The sequence below is a fragment of the Anomaloglossus baeobatrachus genome, chromosome 1, assembly GCF_048569485.1.
Source record: "Anomaloglossus baeobatrachus isolate aAnoBae1 chromosome 1, aAnoBae1.hap1, whole genome shotgun sequence".
Classification (NCBI taxonomy): Eukaryota; Metazoa; Chordata; class Amphibia; order Anura; family Aromobatidae; genus Anomaloglossus; species Anomaloglossus baeobatrachus.
The window spans coordinates 31,922,261-31,945,988 of NC_134353.1; the positions used below are offsets into that span (position 1 = coordinate 31,922,261).

The following is a 23,728-nucleotide window of genomic DNA, read 5'->3' on the forward strand; positions in this document are numbered from 1 at the left end:
TGGGGTGTAGTGGTGTAGTATAATTCAGGTGTATATAGGACTGTAGTGGTGTAGTATAATACAGGTGTAGTATATAGGAGTGTAGTATAATACAGGTGTAGTATATAGGGGTGTAGTATAATACAGGTGTAGTATATAGGAGTGTAGTATAATACAGGTGTAGTATATAGGAGTGTAGTATAATACAGGTGTAGTATATAGGGGTGTAGTATAATACAGGTGTAGTATATAGGAGTGTAGTATAATACAGGTGTAGTATATAGGAGTGTAGTATAATACAGGTGTAGTAAATAGGGGTGTAGCATAATACAAGTGTAGTATATAGGGGTGTAGTGATGTAGGTTATCACAGGTGTAGTATATAGTGATGTGCTGCAGTTAATTACAGGTGTAGTATATAGTGATGTAGCATATTACAGGTGTATATAGGGGTGTAGTGATGTAGTATATAGTGGTATAGTATATAGAGGTGTAGTTTATTACAGGTGTAGTGTATAGTGATGTATATTACAGGTGTAGTATGTGTGGGTGTAGTGATGTAGTATATGGGGATTGTGTGTGTATGTATGTATACATTGTGTGTATGTATATATATTATACACACACACAGTATATATATATATATATATATATAACCGAGTTAATTATAATAGTCCGGCCCTCTAAAACCATCCCAATTTCTCATGCGGCCCCATGGGAAAATTAATTGCCCACCCCTGACTTACAGCCTGCTAATCCTCCTCTGTACATCCTCTAAACATCACATCCAATTTGGGCATTACATATTTTGGCACCCCGATCATACAGCCCCCATATGTCAGGTATTAGCATCACTGTACTACTCTTAACAGTACTACCTATTCCTTATCCTCCCTATTTATTGCTTTTATTCTCTTCAGGTAACATTCAGTCACCTATACACCTTGCTGCCCCATTAACCCTATCTCCATCTGGAAACCAAAAGGCAAGTTCACATCTAATACCCCACTGTAACCCATAGCCCCCCTTCCCCTTCTCCCTTTCTTCTCATACTTATTTCAAACCTTCTTGTTTTTTCCCATATTAGTGCAGCCCGACACGCCAATTTGAATCTTCTTTACCTCTTTAAAGACAACACAAATAACCTCCAAAATCACAGATCCCCATAATAGTAATAAAAATGTATATCTTTCTTCTTCTCACTGTTTCTTCATTGTTAGCGCATCAGTCATATACTTAATTCCATATTTTCTTTACCCTGACATGGTCACGCGGACCCTTTCCACTGCTTGTGTGGTGCCCTGGACAGGCCAGGTCGTCACGGGTACTGAACGCAACACCCCACACCCCGAGAGAGGCACATCAGCCAGACACAAATCATTATTGCCTCCCTCCAGGGGCTGATGTCCACACCAGGTGGGGCGGAGCCAGGCAGTTGGCCCCGCTCATCGAGGAGTTCACAGTCCTGGAGGCGGGAAAAGGAAGAGAGTTGAGTCAGGGAGAGTGAAGGAGAAGGAGTGAAGTGGTAGTAGAGGAGCAGACTGACCGTGTCCGGGTACGTGGCCCGGGCACATACAGCAAGGTTGGCAGACGGTGGTGGCCGTCTGCAGGAGAGGCCGATCGACGTGGAACCGTAGGACCGGGGTTGGGCGGTGGTCCACCGGTACCGAACCGGGGAGCGGAGTGAAGCCAGCACACACAGGCAGGGCCTGCGGACCCCGACCAGGCTTGGAGCCGCCGTTAAAGGTCAAAATCAGTTAGTGACCGGAACCCCAGGGGTTCCCTAACAACCAAGACCCGATTGAAGGCAACCGTCCAAACCGACAAGGGAGATACAGCTACCACCAGAGCTAGAGCTCCCAGGGCCAGAGCCTGCAGGCAAAAGGGCTCCTCCGGCACCTATACGCCGGGGAGCGGGCTACCGGTGGGAAGCCATCGGAGCCGAACACGGAAAAGGTGCAGGGAAAGACAACCGTCACCAACAGGAGAACAGCAGCAGCCGGCTGCGGGACCTGTCCATCCAGCCGTTTGTTTTACCAGAGACTGTGTATCCGTTATTGGCTGAGTGAGTACCATCATGCCATCCGGCACCACGCTGTCCCCGCGACCCTGCACCTCACCGACCCCTGCCTGGCCCAACTCACCTCACCGGGCCCCGGGACCACCAGCCCCTACCCACAGAGGGGAAAAACATCCCAGCTGCTCCCTAACAACGCTCCCGGGATCCCCGTCACCAGCAGCGGTGGTGCCCCAACCTCACCACAAACCATGGGTGGCATCACGGACCAAATCCCCAAACCAAACCAACCCCTTTCACTCACAGGCGAGGAGCGCCGCTCGAATCCCCGGATCTGGCCCACCGCTCGAGCCACCGAGCAGCGACAGCAGCAGCAGCAGCCGGACCCGTGGAGCAAGCGCAGTCGAGCAGCACAGCCCTGCCCGCGACACTTGCAGCTTTTAATATATGGAGACTGGTTATTTTCTCAAAAAAACCCTTTTTCGTTTTGAAGCTAATTTCTGTCTCCTTCGCCTTTTTTCCATGAGCATTAGTTTTTCTTCTCTTTCCAAATTGTGTTTATAAAAACCTTCATTTCGGGGCTGGAATTGATTCCATATATCTGTCCATATGCGGGTCCCCATATAAGTCTATGCGGACCAGAATCCGGAGCTTTAAAATGGTGGTAGAAGGGATAGGGGAATTAGAGCAACTGCGTTATACTTACTGAGCCTTCCATGCAGCTGTGACAATATTTCCATAGCCGCCCATTAACCTCATGCATATGCACTGCTTCCCCCACCTATCAGCAGTCTCGGCGTCTGTGATTGGTTGTAGACAGGTGCACCCCAACCTTGTGTGACAGCATGTCTGACTGCAAGCAATCACAGACGCTGTGTGTGTCTATAGTGTATAAATAAATAAATAAATAAATAAATAAAGAAAATTGACATAGGGTCCTCCAATATTATAATAACCAGCACAGCTTAAGCATATGGCTGCAGGCTGCAGCCCCCTAGCATCTAATAAGATGAACCAAATGCATTCTAATAATTTAAATAAATAATTTAGGAAAATGGTGTGCGGTACCCCCATTTTTGATACACAGCCAAGTAAAACTCAACAGCTGTGGTCTGGTATTCTAAGACTGAAGAGCGCCATACTTATTTGGCCCGAGCCTAAATATAGCAGCCCGCAGCAACCAATGATTGTCATATCCATTAGATGTGACAACCCCGGAACTTTATCCACCTCTTTCCGATTGTCCTGGTGCGGTGGCAATCGGGGTAATAAGGGGTTAATTGCAGCTCACATCTGCCATTAAGCCCTAGACTAGTAGCAGTAAGCTTATATGAGACCCCCCCCATTACTAATCTAAGGGCAAATAAATAAACAGAAACACCCAAAAATCCTTTGTTTGAAATAAAATACAAAAAAAACCTCTTTCACCCCTATATTAACCTTTAAAACTACTACTCTGATGTACTTCATACGAGGTCCCACGATGATTCCAGTTCTGCTACATATGTAGTCTTAGCAACCGCCCACTGTGAGCTTCTTGCAGAGAATGTCTCAGCCGCGTGATGAGCGGTGACCCCACTTGGGCAAATTGTACAACTCAGTCTCTGCCTGAAGCTCACAGCGGGCGGTCCTGTTCTATTAATACTATTATCTGTTATTAACTCTTTATTACTCTGATTTCCAGTGCATTCGGGAAGAGCTGGGTAAGGTTTAGGGATTGTCTAATCTATTGGATGTGGCAATCCTGGGCGATTCCAGGTGGTTATTTTTAGGCTGGAGGGCCCAATAACCATGGGTCTCCCCAGTCCTAGAATATCAGCCCCGAGCTCTCAGGCTTTATAATGGCTGGGTATCAAAATTCAGGGGGTGTACTGCACCCCTTTTTCTTAATTATTTATTTATTTATTCAAATAATTTTTTTTAAAAAGCTGCATGCGGTTCCTCTTATTTTTACGGTATAGTCTGGATCTGCCCGTGTCTAGTCTTGTTGCTATGTTTTTGAGATCTGTAAAGGCCCACCATATCCAAATTTTATGAGGCACATATTAGTTAGATTCTACAATGAATCAGTTACTAAGTTTATTATTTTTTCACTAAAAGATCTCTCCTGTTCATTTTTTTCCTTACATATATAAATAAATTCTACAAATAAATCCTTCAGTAAGCAGCCTTTTATAAAATGTCAAGTGTAATGTTTTATAATCCCTGAGTTCTGGGATATTTCTGTTAAGTTGTAAATTAACTCACAGCTCCAAGATATAAAGCCGAGCATCCATTATTTAGTACCTTCCTAACAGATGAAGAAAGTGAAGGACACTGGATCCGTACAGCTACTGGTGACAAGGGGAGCAGATGACAACACAAAAATGTCTCCTGCTCCCAATCGTTGGTTCCTGATGCCTTGTTGTAACTTTTTGATATTTTTTATTATTAATAATAAATTCATTGTTGTATCTGCCACCATCCCTGGACACGAATTACAGAAGTTATCATCTTCACAGTGTGCACTAAGCCAGAGGAATTCGATAATAGGACTGGAATATAAATATTACCAGAGAGGAGACTACATAATTGGAGCATTGTTCTCGGTCAACTTAGGGCTCCCATCTATTCCATCTTTTCAGCAACTTCATGGACGGATTTTATGTGTAATGTAAGTTCATTCTTATCCATAAGTAAATATTATAGTGTCCCTTTAGCTTTAGGTGTTTTGCCAGAATAAGATGTTAGGCTGTATATTCACATTTGGGGTAACATGATTGTTGGCCAATATTAGTGATGAGTGATCACTACCATGCTCGGGGGCTCAGTACATGTAATGAGTAGTTGAATGCTGTGATGGGCGCAAATCGAATACCTAGTATAATGGAAGTTAATAGGGACGCAAGCATTTTTCCAGAAGATTTCCTTAAAAAATGCTCGAGTTCCCCATTGACTTCCATTATACTATGGTACTTGAGTTGCGTCCATCAGATCATTTAGCTTCTCATTACAAGTAATGAACAAATGAGCATGGTAGTGCTTTATAGTGAATGCTTGGGGGCTCCGTAGACGTAAAGAGTAGTTGAATGCTGTGATGGGTGCGACTTGAATACCTAGTATAATGGAAGTTAATATGGACTCCAGCATTTTTCCAGATTTCCTGAAAAAAATGCTTGCGTTCCCCATTGACTTCCATTATACTATGGTACTTGAGTTGTGTCCATCAGAGCGTTTAACTTCTCGATACGAGTACTGAACAAAGGAGCATGGTAGTGCTTTCTAGTGAATGCTTGGGGGCTCGGTACACGTAATGAGTAGTTGAATGCTGTGATGGGTGCGAATTGAATACCTAGTATAAATGGAAGTTAAGAGGGACTCAAGCATTTTTCTAGATTTCCTGAAATAATGCTTGTCATCCCCTTTGACTTCCCTTATACTTGGGTACTTGAGTTGTGTCCATCAGAGCGTTTAACTTCTCGATACGAGTACTGAACAAATGAGCATGGTAGTGCTTTCTAGTGAATGCTTGGGGGCTCGGTACACGTAATGAGTAGTTGAATTCTGTGATGGGTGCGAATTGAATACCTAGTATAAATGGAAGTTAAGAGGAACTCAAGCATTTTTCTAGATTTCCTGAAATAATGCTTGTCATCCCCTTTGACTTCCCTTATACTTGGGTACTTGAGTTGTGTCCATTAGAGCATTTAACTTCTCGTTACAAGTACTGAACAAATGAGCATGGTAGGGCTTTCTAGTGATGAAAGGATGATTTCCTCAATACACACAACATTGTTGGCTATAAATGACTTCATGACAAAATGTAGAAGTGGTGGAGGAAGGTTGAACTAGAAGGACCCAGGTCTTTTTTAAACCTTTGTAACTATGTAACTATGCAATCAGCATGCTTGCCACTATTCATTGCTCGATCGAATATTGAGCATCAGGCTTTAAAAATAGTCGAGTTCCCCATTGGCTTCCATTATACTCGTGTACTTGAGTCAATTCGGTAATAGCGTTTTAATAGCGTGCTCGCCACTGCTCGTTACTCCACTAAGCATTAAGTTTAAAAATGTTTGAGTTTTCCATTGACAAGAACTTGATACTCGATTCGTACTCTGAGAACCCTGATGCTTGATCAAGTAATGAACAGTGGCGAGCACGCTCCCGCATCACTAGTGCATTTGCCATTATCTGATTTGTAGGAAACCCATTATGCCAACACATGTAGTGACTATGTCTGCACATTGCCAAGTCTTAGGAATGCCGTCCATGCTTTCTGCACACATGCCATGCCATGTTGTTCTTGGAAGATATGGTACCAGGTTGCTCTATCAATTAACTATGAAATCATGTGTTTTGTCCCTTAAAAGTACACATTACCACAGCAGTCATATGAAGCTGAGTGTGGGGCTGCTGCAATGTGGTATTTCCTTGAGTCCCAGCTGGTTTCATGATACATACGGTCTCTGTCAACTCTACTAAATTTTCATCCTTTGATTAATTTATTACTTTGCCCTTTCAGTCTTGTCTTTGCCTCATGGTGCTGCATCCTAAATCAGTGAGACTGCAATCATGATCACCTCTAGTATATTGTCTCATACGTCTGGTTATTGTATATACTTGAATTTTAGCCAACAAAGTCCTGAACATAACAATAGACAAAAATATTATCATGAAAATTCAGCAAAAAAGATTTCCTTTATATTGGACAATATTTTGTCTGGAAAGTGCCATGTATATTCCCTTTACTCCCTTATATTGATGCCCTGTTTATGATATATCCAACACTGTCAAAGGCATGCGACACACATCCGTGCCTCCGGTACGTGTGTGCCTTTTTTTTCACATACCGGAGACACGGGCCCACGTGGTCCTATGTATTGTTATTGTTTTGGACACACGTAAGTATTCAGGAACGGAACGTGTATCCATTCTGTACTTATGTGTGTCCGTTTTTTAAAACCGCTGACATATCCGTGTTGCCCCGGCAGCATGGGTGTCACACGGCCCGCACCCGTAAAACACGGATGTAGTGTGGATGCGGGCCCGTGTGACATGCGCCGGAGAAAGACACGTGTCAGTGTAAAAATAATAAAAACACACACTCACCTCCACCATACCTGCAGTCTCTGCCGCGGCTGTCCCTTGCATCCGTCCCCCAGTGAATTTGAACAACGCTTCTTCTTCACTGGGGGCCGGAAGCAGCGTCAGCGGGGCGTGGCTTTGGCCGGACGCTGTCATTCAGCACCACAGACAGCGCCGGATGATGCAGGTAAGGAGGGGCTTTCCGTTCTCCGTGTGTTATTATGTATAACACATGGAGAACACGTACGTGCCATAAACATGGCACACGGGGAGCAAACCACCCCTTTAACACCTATGTGACAAAAACATTACGGTTTGTCACGTAAGTGTAGAGATAACACGGTACAAAGATATATTTTACCTGTATCACGTAAGTGTAGCAGAGGCCAAAAAAACATTGTTGGGTAGATAATAGTGATGAGTGAAATACTTACAGATGGTGAAATGTTTGCATCAAGAATTTGTTGAAATGAATTTTTGCTCAAGGTCGTTAATATATACAGATATATACAACTCTGGCAAAAATTAAGAGACCACTACAAAATGTTCAGTTTTTCTGATGTTTCTCTTTATATTTTTGAGTAAAATGTAAATTGTTCTTTTATTCTATAAACTACTGACGTCTCCAAATTTCCAAGCAATACATTTTGTATTTACTTTCTGAAAGTGAGAAATGGTCTAAATAACAAAACAATGCATTTGTTTCACACCTCAAATAATGCAAAGAAAACAAGTTCAAAATAATTTACAAACAACAATACTAATAATGTTTTACTGCATGAAGAGTTCAGAAATCAATATTTTGTGGAATAACGAGTTTTAATCCCAGCTTTCATGCATCTTGGCTGCTTTCCACCAGTCTTTCACACTGCTTTTGGGTGACCTTATGCCATTCCTCCTAATGTAAGCAGTTCTTCTTTGTTTGATGGCTTGTGACTATCCATCTTCCTCTTGATTACATTCCAGAGGTTTTCAATGGGGTTCAGGTCTGGGGATTGGGCTGGCCATGACAGGGTGATGTGATATTCTTTCATCCACACATTGATTGTATTGCTTGGAAATTTGGAGACGTTGTCAGTAGTTTATAGAATAAAAGAACAATTTACATTTTACTCAAAAATATAAAGAGAAAAATCACAAAAACTGACAATTTTGCAGTGATCTCTTAAATTTTATCAAAGCTTTATACAGTATATTGCCTAAAATATAAAGGAAGTGTGTCCTCTTTACCTTTATAACTTTTAGAGATCATTTCATCTTTAACTTGATGAACTGTTCACAATAACACAGGGTGTTTTTTGGCTAAATGCAAGGCTAGGCAGCCTTTAGTGCCACATGAAAGTCACTAAAGAGTGCCAGCTTAGAATATGCAGGGAGGTGGGACATTATATATGTGTTTGACATCGGTCTGCCTGTCTATCTGTCCATCTATTCTTTTTCATCTATCTATCTATCCATCTATCTATCAATTATCTATCTATCTATCCAATATCCATCCGTCTATTCCTCTATCTATCTATCTATCCATCTATCTATCTATCCCTCTATCCATTATCTATCTATCTATCTATCCCTCTATCTATCTATCCCTCTATCTATCTATCTATCTATCTATCTATCTATCTATCCCTCTATCTATCTATCTATCTATCCCTCTATCTATTCATCTATCTATCCCTCTATCCATTATGTATCTATCTATCCCTCTATCCATTATGTATCTATCTATCCCTCTATCCATTATTTATCTATCTATCTATCTATCCATTATCTATCCCTCTATCTATCCCTCTATCTATCCCTCTATCTATCCCTCTATCCATCCCTCTATCCATCCCTCTATCCATCTATCTATCCCTCTATCCATCTATCTATCCCTCTATCCATCTATCTATCTATCCCTCTATCTATCCATCTATCTATCCCTCTATCTATCCATCTATCTATCCCTCTATCTATCCATCTATCTATCCCTCTATCTATCCATCTATCTATCCCTCTATCTATCTATCTATCTATCCCTCTATCTATCTATCTATCTATCTATCCCTCTATCTATCTATCTATCCCTCTATCTATCTATCTATCCCTCTATCTATCTATCTATCAAATCAAATCAAATAGGCTTTATTAGCAGGACCAAAATACAATCAGCATTGCCAAAGCAAGAAAAGAAATGTGACAGGGTAGTGGGTTAGGGTTGTGGGGATGGGGTGTTGGGGCCACAATTTGGGGAATGATGGTCCATTTGGAGGTCTTTAAAACCCCTCAGCTTATGACAAGTGCTGACATATTGGGCGGCGATCTCCACCATTGATTCTTCCTCATCCATGAATGGAAAGTCCGGGGTATGAGTAGTAAATTTCTGGAAGTGGGAGGCCCTCACTGCTGAGTATTTGTTACAGTGCTGGCACAGTCTGTTCTCCGTTTATCAATCTATCTATCTGTCTATCCATCTATCTATCCCTCTATCTATCTATCTATCCATTTATCTATCCCTCTATTTATCTATCATCTATCTATCATCTATCTATCTACCTATCCATTATCTATCTATCTATCTATCTATCCCTCTATTCGACAGACATAGACAGACAGATAGATAATGGATAGACAGATAGATAGATAGATAGATAGATAGATAGAGGGAAAGATAGATAGATAGATAGATAAATAGATAGATAGAGGGAAAGATAGATGGATAGATAATGGATGGATAGATAATGGATAGATAGATAGATAGATAGATGGATGGATAGATAGAGGGATAGATAGAAAGATAGATAGAGGGATAGATAGAAAGAGGGATAGATAGATAGATGTATGGATGTATGGATAGATGGATAGATGTATGGATAGAGGGATAGATAGATAGATAGATAGATAGATAGATAGATAAAAAAGGATAGATAGATAGAGGGATATACACGCCGTGACTGTCGCATCTAATGTATGTGTGGCGCCCCTGACCTGGTCAGGCACCACTGAGTACTGCACCCATGCTGGGGACAGTACAATACAGGTAATCCAGAAGGCTGACCGAGGTGTGACTACACAGGCGCATAGTGATCAGGTCTCACACATGTACCTTTGAGAGGACCCCTGGGGATCCCAGGAGGGGGCAAAGCCTTCACCTCCACTTGAGGAGTGGAGGGGGCGAAGCCTCCATCTCCACTCAAGGGGTGTGGTAGAGAGCCTGGTTGCTAGGTGGCGTAGGCAAGAACAGGAGAGGAGGAGCAGTGAGCCGGTTTAGTGTGCAGTCCAGGGAGAGCAGACGTCAGGAGCAGACCCCTGGGGCTGTGGCAGTCTAACAGCGTCCGCGCAGTGACTACCGACGGGGGAGAACGGTCACCTAGTAGTGCTACCCGAAATCCATCTTCAGCTAAAGAGAGAGCAACGGAGTGGGAAGTAAGGAGACTGCTAGGGAGTTACCAGGCCCGAACGGGTAGCAGGTCCCAGTGCAGGGATAGATCCACCTTTCCTTGCCAAACCTGCATGAGGGGGCACTTTACACCCCCAAGACCACACTACAGAGTCCGCAGCCACGTCGCCACAGTTAGGGCCCATAGTTCACAGGAGGCAAGCAGCCGGAGTGTCCTGGTCCAGGCTACAAGCAAACGGGCCAAAACGAAGGGGAGAGAGGCTTCAGCAACTTCCCTGGGTGACCCCCATAGGGACTAAAAGTCGGGGTTACCCCAAAACGCAAAGGGCTAAGGAAGGCGAGTCGGTAGTCACCCTCATCAGTCAGCCTGAAGGACACCTGGTTCCAGCCTGGTTCATCCCAGCTACTCCCGGGTTACTCACTCTGCCACCTTCTGTGAGTAAAACCCCTGAAAGACATTCTGCTTGTGTGGAGTTATTCTGCGCCTTGTGGTTCTACACACCTACACAGGGCCCTGGGGCTTGCCTCACTCTCAGGAGGCTATTACAACTGACTGCACCCACCATCAGCCCCAGGCGTCCCTCAATCTGCAGTGGCGGTCCCCACTGACCGCAATTCTGAGAGTGGCGTCACGACAATCCTAAAAGAAGGTTTCCTACCTGTGACCAGATCCAGCTGCGTGGAGTCCCTGAAGGTAATGCACCGACACAACACTGGAGGGGCTTCACATATGCAACATTCTAGGGTCAGCAGGGGGCTGATATTCTCGGCTGCAAGAGGGGGGCCATAACCATGGCCCTCGCCCTCCCCAGCCTGAGAATACCGGCCCTCTGCTGTGTGCTTACCTCTGCTGGGTATCATTTTGGGAGGGACCGCACGTCGTTGTTTTAAACTATTTATTTATTTATTTTAGTACACAATATAGACCCGCTCACCGGCGGCTGTGATTGGTTCCAGTAAGACAGCAGTCACTCAGCATGAGGGCGTGTCTGACTGCAACCAATCATAGGCGCCAGTGGGTGGGGGAAGCAGGGAATACGAGATGGAATAATGAGCGGCCGGCATTTCCAAAAGCTGGAGAACCCGCCACAGTGTGACAGCCGTGCAGCGCTGCGTCCGTGATCGGTGAGTAGGAAAGAGAGAGGGAGAGACCAACTGACCAAAATGGTCGCTGACTTATATAGCCCCTGTGACGCTGTGCGGCCAAGCCAATCACAGTAGCACCACAACAAAGATGGCTGCGGCGTTACTGTGAGGGCAAGCAACATCAAATGTGTTCATTGGCTGGAAAAAGTCGCCATGAAGTCCAAATATGAAAATGAAAGTATCGGAGCGAATACCATATTAGCCTTTGGATAGCAAATACCTCGAATACCCCATTATCCGTCAGATACCGAATAGAGGCGAATACATTCGCTCATCCCTAGGTACTATAAAAGCATTTTTGTAAAACGCAATCAGTTATCGAACAAAATCGAACATTGCCGACTTTTGGGGAATGTGCTTGTGTTACAGTACCAGAGCTGAACAGACTAAAAGCCACTTTACACGCAATGACATATCTAACGATATGTCGTCGGGGTCACGGAATTCGTGACGCACATCGGGCCTCGTTAGCGACGTCATTGAATTTGACACCTACGAACGACCGCTAACGATCAGAAATATTCACCTAATCGTTGATCGTTGACACGTCGTTCAGTTTCAAAATATCGTTGCTCGTGCTGGACGCAGATTGTTTGTCGTTCCTGAGGCAGCACACATCGCTACGTGTTACACCGGGAACGATGAACAACAGCCTTCCTGCGTCCTCCGGCAACGAGGTGGGTATGTCGTTAATGCGACTGGTCTCCGCTTGTCCGCTTCTATAGGTGGACCGCTGTGTGACGTCGCTGTGACGGCAAACGAACCTCCCCCTTATAAAAAGAGAAGTTGTTCGCCGCCCACAGTGACGTCGCTAGGAAGGTATGTTTGACCCATCCTAGCGATATTGTTCACCACAGGCACCAATTTGCCCGTGACGCACAAACGACGGAGTTGGGTGCAATCGCTACCAACATCGCTAGCGATATCACAGCGCGTATAGCAGCCTTAAGGCTCATACCAAATTTGAAATTGGCAAACCTTTATCGAACAAGTTTGCTCATCTCTACTATTGAAGGCCAGCATGGCATTCTTTGCCCTATGATAAGGCAACACAAGGAAGTTCAGACAAATGGGTGGGAAAAGACACAACAAAAAACATTTCTTGTATTCTCCATAAGAAATTTCACAGCTGCATTAGTAATGACACCTATGCAGTTATGAGCTCCTTCAACATGGTCAACATAGGACTGAGCTATAGCTGACATAGGGAGAAGTGATGAGTGGATATTTTTAGCAGTAGGAAGTGGCTGCAGCTGAGATTACAGCTACCTATTAGATCACTGCAGGATAAAATTCCGGATGTAATTAAATACGCTACAACTCAGGGTAAATGACGATCGGGCACTAATGATGATTTGTGATCCACAATTCACTTTGACCTTCTGATCCCCCAAGATCACATCAGGCCATGGCACACTCATGAGACTTAAGGCTGCTTTACACGCAGTGACATCGCTAGCAATGTCGCTCGTGAAAGCACCCGCCCCCGTCGTTTGTGCATTACGGGCAAATCGCTGCCTGTGGCGTACAAAATCGCTAGTACCCATCACACGTACTTACCTTTCTAGCGACGTCGCTGTGGGCGGCAAACAGCCTCTTTTCAAAGGGGTGGTTCGTGCGGCATCACAGTGACGTCACACGGCAGGCGTCCAATAGACATCACATGGCAGGCGTTTCGGAAGAGAGTTTTCCTTAGTTGTAACCAATTGGTTACGACTGAAGAAGACTCTTCCAAAACACGTTAACCGCGTCCCAATGTCTGTATGTGTAATGGATTTTAATTAGCACTAATTAACGGGATTTTAAGATGGATATTTTCCCTGAATGAAGACGTTTTTGTTGCTGGATTCCACCTCATTTTCTGCAAATTCTTTAGCCTTTTTTTCCGTGCACCGTCTGGCTTCTTCCATGGATGGACATTTATACTGAGTGGTGAGCTGTCTAATCTTGTTTAATATATTACATGTACATGTCTTTGGAGAGAGGAAGGAAAGTAGTATGGACCCAGCACCAATTCCATAAATAAATTTTGATCCTTTTTTGAATGCATTGTACAAGATGTTGTATCACAAGGAAAACTTTATGCGTTTCGACTTAACATTTTAAAAGCAAAAGAGTCCTTAATCATAAGTACTTATGATTAAGGACTCTTTTGCTTTTAAAATATTAAGTCCGGAACGTGTAAAGTTTTCCTTGTGATACATCTTGTACAATGCGTTCTCCGACTAATTTTTAAACTTTTTCAAAAACGGATCAAAATTTTATTTATGGAATTGGTGCTGGGTCCATACTACTTTCCTTCCTCTCTCTGCTTACCGGTGGGGACTAGCCGGCGGACCACGAGCACCCAGGAGAATTATATGGTGTAGGGTGACAGGTGAGCTGAAAAAAACTTTTTTTTATACCCACACATTTCTTTAGACTTTGCAAAATAATAATAATAATAATAATAATAATAATAATAATAATAATAATATAAAAAAAATATTTATTTCTATATCGCCAACATATTCCGCAGCGCTTTACAATTCAGGAGGTTCATATACAAACAAATAACAGTTATAGAAAATACAATAATTAAAGCAAGAAAGGACAACCCTGCTCGTGAGAGCTCACAATATACATTTTGATTTGCGGATATGATTGACCCAATGATTTAAAAAAAGGTCGATCATGTTAATTTTGATTAATTGAATTGGCTCCTTCTATAAAACATCAGTGCATCACTGTGAAATGTCTGAGCATTCGGATTGCAAGCAACATCCTTCCCTGAGTCTCTTGGAGACATTTTTGTTGACTGGTTGATAGGAGAAGATTGGTAAATTTGTATCTTTTTTCACTTGGGAAGGAGGGAAGGGATTTACATACCTCTACAACAGACAAGGGAGGGCCTTTTTAGGTCAGATCCTATTGTGTTCCCCCGCCCTATCTGCTGTCCTGGGAAGGAGGGGTGAAGGGAAAGGCCAGGGCAGCAGACATGGGTGGGCCTTTGTGGGTAAGGTCCTGCTCTGTCCACCTGCCCTGTCTGCTGTCCTGAAAAGGAGGGGCTGAGGAGAAAGCCCAAGACAGCAGGCAAGGTGGGCCTTTGTAGGTTCGGTCCTGCTCTGTTCACCCACCCCTGTCTACTATCCTGGCCTTTCTCCTCCGCATCTCCTTCCCAGGACAGCTTATAGGGGCAGGTGAACAGAGCAGGACTCGACCCATAAAGGCCCGCCTCTGTTGCACACATAAAACAAACTTGAATGTATTTCTGCAACTTTGATTACAGCTATTTCAGCAACCAAGCATCCGATCGTTCTACCCCAGGTATGTTTGGATTCAGTATCCTAGTGCTATTATGGCACTGCCATTATTTTAAACAGGAAAATCCTGCTGGTTGGCTCTCCTTAAGAGAGCCTACACAGGTAGAAAGGAATCAATCCATTTTACATGCCAGATTCCAAGATTACTATAGTATTTAACATTTCACTGCTTAAGCCATTGGGAAGTAGGCAAGACTTAATCTATATACCCAATATGCTGATAGAATATTTGCATATTTAACCTTCTAGAGGATATTTGCATTATCTGTAAGTCTCCTTAAACTGACAAGTGACAGCCTGCTCTATGGGATGGAAACTTAACTCAAGACAGGAGTCTCTGTAAAGCTATATGCAACGGGGATTCATCTAAGACAGCACAAGAGGTAAGGGCTCACAGTCCACAACACCGGTTCTTGCCGCCGAATTATCTGCGATCGGCCGTGGCTCATCATGGCGGAAAGTGGCACTCCAAGGGAGACGATATTACAGTCAGTAAAGAACTTGAACCGCAATTACTGGTGTCGTCCCCATCCTTGCCGGCGCCGGTGCCCCGCGCTCTGGTGCGATCATCTACTATTACCACCATCATCCTTCCTAGGGCCTAGCTCTACCTGTGGAGAGCTGCAACATCCAAGCTGCGTTACCATCCGCCCCAGAAGAGAGACCTTCTGCAGCGGCAGCTCCTCTCATAGTCACATAACACAGACCTGGAGAACCACATTGCCAATTCAGTTTTATGATCAAATGAATGCTAGAACTAAAAATACCCAAAAAACTATTACAGACTTTCACTTTTTTCTATTTTGCAACAGTTGGAAAAAAAATGTCCTGCTTACCATTAAATTATATGATGAAATGAATGCTGACATGCAAAAGTACAACTCATTCCACAAAAAGCAACCCTCACACTGCTATATTGACGGAAATATATAGAAAAGGTATGGTTCTTGGACTAAAAGTAGGAAAAAACTTGAAAAAAATGTCTCAGTCTTTAAAGGATAAAAGAGAAATATAATAAATAAGGTAAGATATGTTTGCTCTTTCTATTGTTTCCCAGTCCAGATGCAAAGATTTACACAGAACTCCTCACTTTAATTTATGCTGTTAATGAGGTGAATCAGAACCCAAATCTCCTTCCTAATACTACGCTAGGGTATCTTGTGTTTGATACTTGTGGAGATAAGATGACTTATTTTCAGAAAATACTGGATATTTTATCATGTGAGAAAAATGATGTCCCCAATTATTCCTGCAATCACCCCGGGTACATTGCTGGCTTTATCCGTGAGAATTTTGAACCAACAGAAGTTTTGAATTTATATAATCATCCAAAGGTAAGTCTTATCTTACAATTCTTTAAAGGGAACCAATCACCAGGATTTTCCTATACAATCTATAGCCAGTGCTATATTGCCACTATTAGGCTGATTCTATACATACCTGTAGTGGTCAGCTCAGTTGTTTAGGTTTTGAAATACAAAAAAGTAAAGTTTATAAAATCATCAGCTTCTTGAGTGACAGCAGCTGAGGATCAGATAATATCTGGGTTGTGTTCATAGTATCCCCTCCCCCTGTTATAATTATAATACAATCGACCTAGCAGGACCTGTGATGAGGTCATACCCATGTGACCTGGTATCCAGCTTAATTGGCTAAGGCCCCGCACCTTCTTGTCACATGGGTATGACCTCACCACCGGTCCTGCTAGGTTGATTGTCCTGAAAAAGGACTTTTGGATTAATGTAGCAGCAGCAAGTGCATTAAGGCTAGAATCCCTGCCTAGATGCCCATAATACACTATCCCTTCTCCACCAGCTCTCCATGTAGTAATTGCAGCTAACACCTGTATGATTTCAGGATAGAATAGATTTAAATTGCCCCTGAAATGGTCTTTTTTTGGTTAACTTAGCAGCAGCAAAGAATGTAAGTCAATAATCAATGCCTAAATGCCTGTTATACACAATCCCTTCTCCACCAGCTCTCCTTACACTAATTGCAGTTAAGCAAGGTGTTATTAGAGAATACAATAGACTTTTTACATAGCAGCAGAAAGGTTGGTAAGACTAGACTTCCTGCCTGCAGGTCTATGATACGCTGGTCCTTCTCCAGCATCTAGCCCTACACTAAATGCAGCTTGGATCAGTATTATTAGAAAACATAGCATATTTTTTATGCTTAAGCAGCAAGGACTTTAAGACTAGAATCACTCTAACATGCTATCCATTCTCCAGCAAAAGCTCTCCCTACCATATTTTTGTGTAGTAAAACTGAAATGACAAAGAAGGCGGGGGTTCAGATGGTGTCTTATCCGATGGTACCAGAAGGAATCAAATTAGGTGCACTAACCTGGTGCGGTTGTGTTACAGACACAACCACTAGAGATGAGCGAACCGGCCATGGTTCGGCTCGAGTTCAGTTCGTCGAACGGAGGTCCCGTTCGAGTTCGGTTCAGCGAACGTTCGACGAACCACTCGAACCGCATAGGAAACAATGGCAGGCAATCACAAACACATAAAAACACCTAGAAAACACCCTCAAAAGGTGTCCAAAAGGTGACAAACAACTCACAACACAACACAAACACATGGGAAAGTGACAAGGACATATACTCATGCGAAAACAAAGGAGCTGGACAAGGAAAAAGAGGAGGAGACACAGATATGAGTATATGCAAGGGAATGTCGATCCCATTACTGTGCAACTTGAGCCCTGCTCATTTTTAGGCTTCCAATCTGGATAAATTGCCTGAGCTCACCACGTACGCCTTGGGGAGCTTGTTGTGTCCCGCAGCCAGCGTTTTCTCGGAACGTGTCCTCAGTGCTGCTGGGGGTGTGCTGACAGCTAAGCACATGCATCTGTCCACTGACAATGTGGACAGACTAACGTTCACCAAGATGAACAAGTCATGGCTCTCAGAGGACTTTTCTTCCCCTGGCTCAGCCAGGGGAGGTGAAAGGCACGCGTATTTTTGAGAGTGCTTCATGCAAAGGATCTTTTTCATCTTGAAAATGGGGTCAACTGATGCCAGTCAAGTGTGGTGTGTGTGGCCCAATTAGTGGAAACGAGGGAGAGGTTGGAGTCCCCTCGCTTTTGAAAAAAGAACCAAGATGAACAAGTCATGGCTCTCAGAGGACTTTTCTTTCCCTGGGTCATCCAAAGGAGGTAAAAGGCACGCGTATTTTTGAGAGTGCTTCATGCAAAGCATCTTTTTTATCTTGAAAATGGGGGTCAACCGATGCCAGTTAAGTGGGGTGTGTGTGGCCCAATTAGTGGAAATGAGGGAGACTGTGGTTGGAGTCCCCTCGCTTTTGAAAAAAGAACCAAGATGAACAAGTCATGGCTCTCAGAGGACTTTTCTTTCCCTGGGTCATCCAAAGGAGGTAAAAGGCACGCGTATTTTTGAGAGTGCTTCATGCAAAGCATCTTTTTTATCTTGAAAATGGGGGTCAACTGATGCCAGTTAAGTGGGGTGTGTGTGGCCCAATTAGTGGAAATGAGGGAGACTGTGGTTGGAGTCCCCTCGCTTTTGAAAAAAGAACCAAGATGAACAAGTCATGGCTCTCAGAGGACTTTTCTTCCCCTGGCTCAGCCAGGGGAGGTGAAAGGCACACGTATTTTTGAGAGTGCTTCATGCAAAGGATCTTTTTCATCTTGAAAATGGGGGTCAACTGATGCCAGTCAAGTGGGGTGTGTGTGGCCCAATTAGTGGAAACGAGGGAGACTGCGGTTAGAGTCCCCTTACTGTGTTTTACATGCTTTTAGAAGGGCATGACATGGCTTAGAGCTTGACTTTCAGCATCTGCAAACTGTTGGCTACCAAAATGCTTCCTTTCCAACCTTTTTAACCGAGGATTTTCGAGACCTTATGCCCATCGCAGTGCCCCAAGAGCCGATGCCCAGGCGCCACTCCTTCTCCAACAAAGGCGTGCACGCGCTACACCAGCATGTCACACCAAACATCACCGCTTCTTTGAGAAATTGTGTGACAGGGTGCATTTCACCACAGATACTTGGCCCAGTAAGCATGGACAGGGGCGTTACATGTCGCTGACTGGGCAATGGGTTACTATGGGGAGAGATGGAGAAGGGTCTGCTGTACAAGTCTTGCTGTCCCCACGAGTTGTATCAATCTTTCCTCTGTATGTAGAAGTTAATACACTGCTTCTGCCTCCTCAACCTCGTGTGGGTCCTTCACCTCGGCCCAAACCCTGTGTGGACAGGGCACCCTTCCTTGTAACTGCACACAAGGAAAACCACACACCTCCTTACTATGCTGGCAGCAGAGCTCGATGCCATCATTCGGTCAAATGTTTACTTTGAAATGTATGGGAAATGTGAGTCACACCGCTGAGAAGATGTGGACGGTTAGCTCTGGAGACCAAGTTTCATCAATGGTTGTCTCCACTCAACCAGCAGCCAGGGAAGGCCGGGTGTGACAATGGTGCAAACATGGGTGCGGCCCTTCGCCGTGACAATGTGACACACGTGCCTTGTGTGGCTCACGTGTTGAATCTAATTCTCCAGCAATTTTTAAAACACCATGCCAGCCTACATGGCCTTGTGCAGCGGGCACGCTCGCTATGTGCTCACGTCCATCGTTCGTACACAGCAGCTCAACAACTTTCGTCGCTCCAGAAGTCTTTAGGTCTGGTGGTTAAACGCCTGAAATGCGATGTGCTGACACGCAGGAATTTGAATCTGCACATGTTGCAGCATTTGTGGCAGCACCGCCGAACCCTGCTGCAATACGTTATGACATATAGCCTGGACTAACTTGATCCAGAGGTGGTGCAGATCACGCTGCTGGAGTGGTGTCAGATCAAGGACCTATGCACCCTTCTACACAGTTTACAAATGTCGACGAAGATGTTTAGCACTGGCAATGCCATTGGCAGCGTGACAATTCTGGTCATCTACATGATGGAGCACACTGTAAGCATTATTCGGAGTCAGGTGTTGGGACAAGAGGAAGGGGAGGAAGTACAGGAGGAGTCATATGTGGAAGGGATAACAAGATCTACGAGGTCCAGATGGTCAGCGGCACCTAGGCGGCAGTCATGGTGGGGGAGAGGGATTAACAAGGGCGCATAGTATCAGCACACAGTATCCACGCAGCAACTGAGGTGAGTAGCGCGATCAGCTGAGCTGTCACTGAGGTTACCCGCGGCCACCGCTGGATCCAGTGACAGCGGGTAACCTCACTGACAGCTCAGCTGATCGCGCGGCTGTCTTCATTAGCTGCGTGGAGGTGACCGGAGCGGCTGTGTCTGCTGCAGCTCCGGTCACCTCCATGCAGCAGCGCTGGAAGCGATGCTGGAGCATCCTGGATTACGCCGGACATGGAGGGCTTTTTGGGGCTGATTAAAGTGGTGAACCAGGGTATATGTTTGTGTTTTTTATTTCTAATAAAGGATTTTTTTCGTGTGTGTGTGTGTTTATTTACTGTAATTTACAGATTAATCATAGAAGGTGTCTCATAGACGCCTGACATGATTAATCTAGGACTTATTGGCAGCTATGGGCTGCCAATAACTCCTTATTACCCCGATTTGCCAACGCACCAGGGCAAATCGGGAAGAGCCGGGTACAGTCCCAGAACTGTCGCATATAATGTATGCGGCAATTCTGGGCGGCTGTTGGCTGATATTGTTAGGCTGGGGGGCTCCCCATAACGTGGAGCTCCCCATCCTGAGAATACCAGCCTTCAGCCGTATGGCTTTATCTGGCTGGTTTTAAAATTGGGGGGGACTGCACGCCGTTTTTTGTAATTAATTATTTATTTCACTACACAGTATAGACACGCCCACCGGCTGCTGTGATTGGGTGCAGTGTGACACCTGTCACTCAGCGTGGGGGCGTGTCTCACTGTAACCAATCATAGGTGCCGGTGGGCGGGGAAAGCAGGGAATACGAGATTGTTTAATGGGCGGCTGGCTTTTTCAAAACAGTAAAAGCCGCCGGAGCAGTGTGAACGCCGTGCAGCGCCGGGGATCGGGGATCGGTGCGTATATGAGAGAGGGGGATAGACTGACATGGAGAGAGAGTGAGGGACAGAGATAGTGACCGACTGACAGAGATTAGTGAATGACAGACATTGTGAGGCGCTTCAGAACGCAGCTTTTCAGCTGCGCTCTGAAGTGAACCTTTTTTAAGCTGCGGTGCAGAGCGCACACCTGCGCACATAGCCTCAGACACCAAAATCGTATGAGGGATGTCACACGTTACAATTGACTAGGTTCGTGCAACAAAACGTTCAATTCTAGACAAAGATACGGTGTTTGCGATCAACGGTTTTGCGTTCAATCCTGCTCGCACGTAGCTGTCACACGCAGATACCTCACAAACGATGCTGGATGTGCGTCACTTACAACTTGACCCCAACGACGGATTGTGAGATATATTGAAGCGTGTGTAGCGGGCTTTAGCCTCAGGAATGGCACAGTCAGGCTGAGCATACTCACTAGGCGAAACACTGTAGTTAGGCTGCGGCTGGGGTAAATCGGCACACGCATGCGCACTAGCTGCCTCTCCACACTAAGACGTGGAGGAGAAATTGCTCTTCGGGTGTGGACTTGGCGATGCTGTCTATGAACAGAAGGAAAAGCTAAAAGGTGTGTGTTACAGCAAGGAGCCACCGCGGAAACACTACGTTCAATTGTGAGGGGAGTCATTTTGGAGTTTGGTGAGGAGTACCGTAACGCCAGTGAGCAGCATCCTGTGCCACAGACTAACATTCTTACGGTGCTGTCTATACTGCTTACCGTGAGAGGAGCGTAAAGTCTGTATTTCTGGCAACTGGACATCACAGTACCCGGGTACGGTAGGCTGTGCCCAGACAATAATGCGGGCACGCAACACTTTGTTTTATTAGCAAAACACATATCTCTTCTGGGTAGGCCGACTATTTATAGACAATAAGACTTGCTGCCTCTGCACTGTCAAATTGTCACGTACAGTTTAAATCATAGAGGGACAGCGACACATGTTTGCATGGACTGTTGATTTTCAAGATTTCCATGACTGTGTTGCAGAGCTGTGTGGTTTGCATTCACACTGTTATCATCTGCCTTATCTGTGAGGCTTCAGCTAACAAGGGTATTCAGGGGGGGTAATGTGTTTTGTCTATGTTTAGGTAGATAACTGGAAAGCTCTTGTGATGCGCCACTGGTAAGTCGTGTTCGCACACACACACACACACACACACACACACGCACAAACACACAATTACTGCTACGCAGAGGGATTAGCAGGTAGTAGGCAACAGAATAGATTGTTCATTTATTTAAATTGTATGCATGGTTGTTATTGTTTGTTTTGGTAAAGTTAAACAATCATTTATCAACCCAACTGACTAGAGTCCTTTTCCTGTTGCCTGGTTTTGCTGCATACTGGGGAGCCCACCCTGTACACGACTTAAAATGAAGCATAAGTCGCAATGTGAATTTCACTGTGCTACAATGCGGCCTAGCGTGCCTGTGCAACCACCGCCTGCCCCATCAAGTGCATCTGCGTGCGCTTCATCCTCTGTGACTGTGGGGACAGCAGTCACACATGGTTTTTCACACTGAACTTCCACTCCTTAACCCGCAACAGGGAGTGTGATTGGCAGGTCATCACTTGTTTTGGAAGTTGAAACAGAAGGTATTGTTGAGCTGTCAGACATCAAGAAAACCAACATTAGATGCAGGTTACATTATATCCACACCTGCACCTTCGTCACAGATTGGCTGGACTACCTGCAGTTAATAATTGCATTCCAGAAATGGAAAGGATTGTAGAATGCACATGTGTTGTACCTTGCTTGGCAGCAAAGGAACACTAACTTAGTATTACAGACAATTTTAGGAAGGCAGAAAAAGAGGCAGCTCTTTGGGCAAATTAAATAGCGTGGCAAAAGTGGACAGGTGGGTACAGTGGCCGTGTTCTGTGGGTACCAGGACAGTAAAGAAAGCCTCCCTTTCTATCCCTCCGAATGATCAAATGCAGCAAGGAATTCCCTGAGTTTGCTATAAAATTAGCATAGCAAAATGTGCATGAGGGTGTCATGCAGAGGTGCTGCAAATAGCTTTTCACCAGTGGGACACTAATGGAAGTCCAAAAGCCACTTTTAGGATTCCACTAAGTTTACTCAGTGTTTGCTAGTATAATAGCTTAGTAACAATGAGTCTGAGTGTGCAATGCGGAGGTGCTGGAAATAGATTTGCAATAGTGGGACACTAATGGAAGTCCAACAGCCCCTTTTTGTATGCCACTAAATGGCAGAATTTTTTGCTATTATTATAGCTTATTAAAAACAGAGCAGGAGGGTGTCATGCAGAGGTGCTAGAAATAGCTTTGCACCAGTGGGATAATAATGAAGTCCAACAGCCACTTTTAGGATGCCACTAAGTTTACTCAGTGTTTGCTAGTATAATAGCTTAGTAACAATGAGTTTGAGTGTGCAAAGGGCAGGAGGGTACAGTGCCAGGGTTGTGGCTCTGGATAGAGGAAAGGAAGCCTGCCTTTCTATCCCTCCTAATGGGGAAATGCAGCGAGGAAATCCCTGACCTTAGCTACACAGACGCTGTCATCTTGTGTAGCTGTTAAAATCTGTTTTCACGGACCTGACTGTCACCTATGGCTCTGACCCTGCCGGTATTAGCCCTTACAAGGGCTGAAAGAAACTTCTATCCCTATTCTGTATAGCGCTGTGTATAGAGCGTACACAGCAGTATCGGAGACAGGAGCTACGCCAGCGGTGACTGACACCAAGACGCAGAAGGCAGATAATGGCGTGCTGGAGGAAAATGTCCGTTTTATAATGCAGGGACATGTGACATGGACATCCTACCACACA

At 44.6% G+C, this 23,728-nt stretch overlaps 1 protein-coding gene across 1 annotated transcript in view; it reads left to right on the forward strand.

The window, feature by feature from the left end:
• Positions 1-15,342: 15,342 nt before the first annotated feature.
• The window catches only part of LOC142313192 (vomeronasal type-2 receptor 26-like), a 121,834-nt gene continuing 113,448 nt past the window's right edge, over positions 15,343-23,728 (forward strand). Inside the window, exons 1-2 of the mRNA XM_075352406.1 lie at positions 15,343-15,380; positions 15,950-16,226. Coding sequence (XP_075208521.1) covers positions 15,343-15,380; positions 15,950-16,226 — 315 coding nt within the window. The remainder of the gene's footprint in view (positions 15,381-15,949; positions 16,227-23,728) is intronic.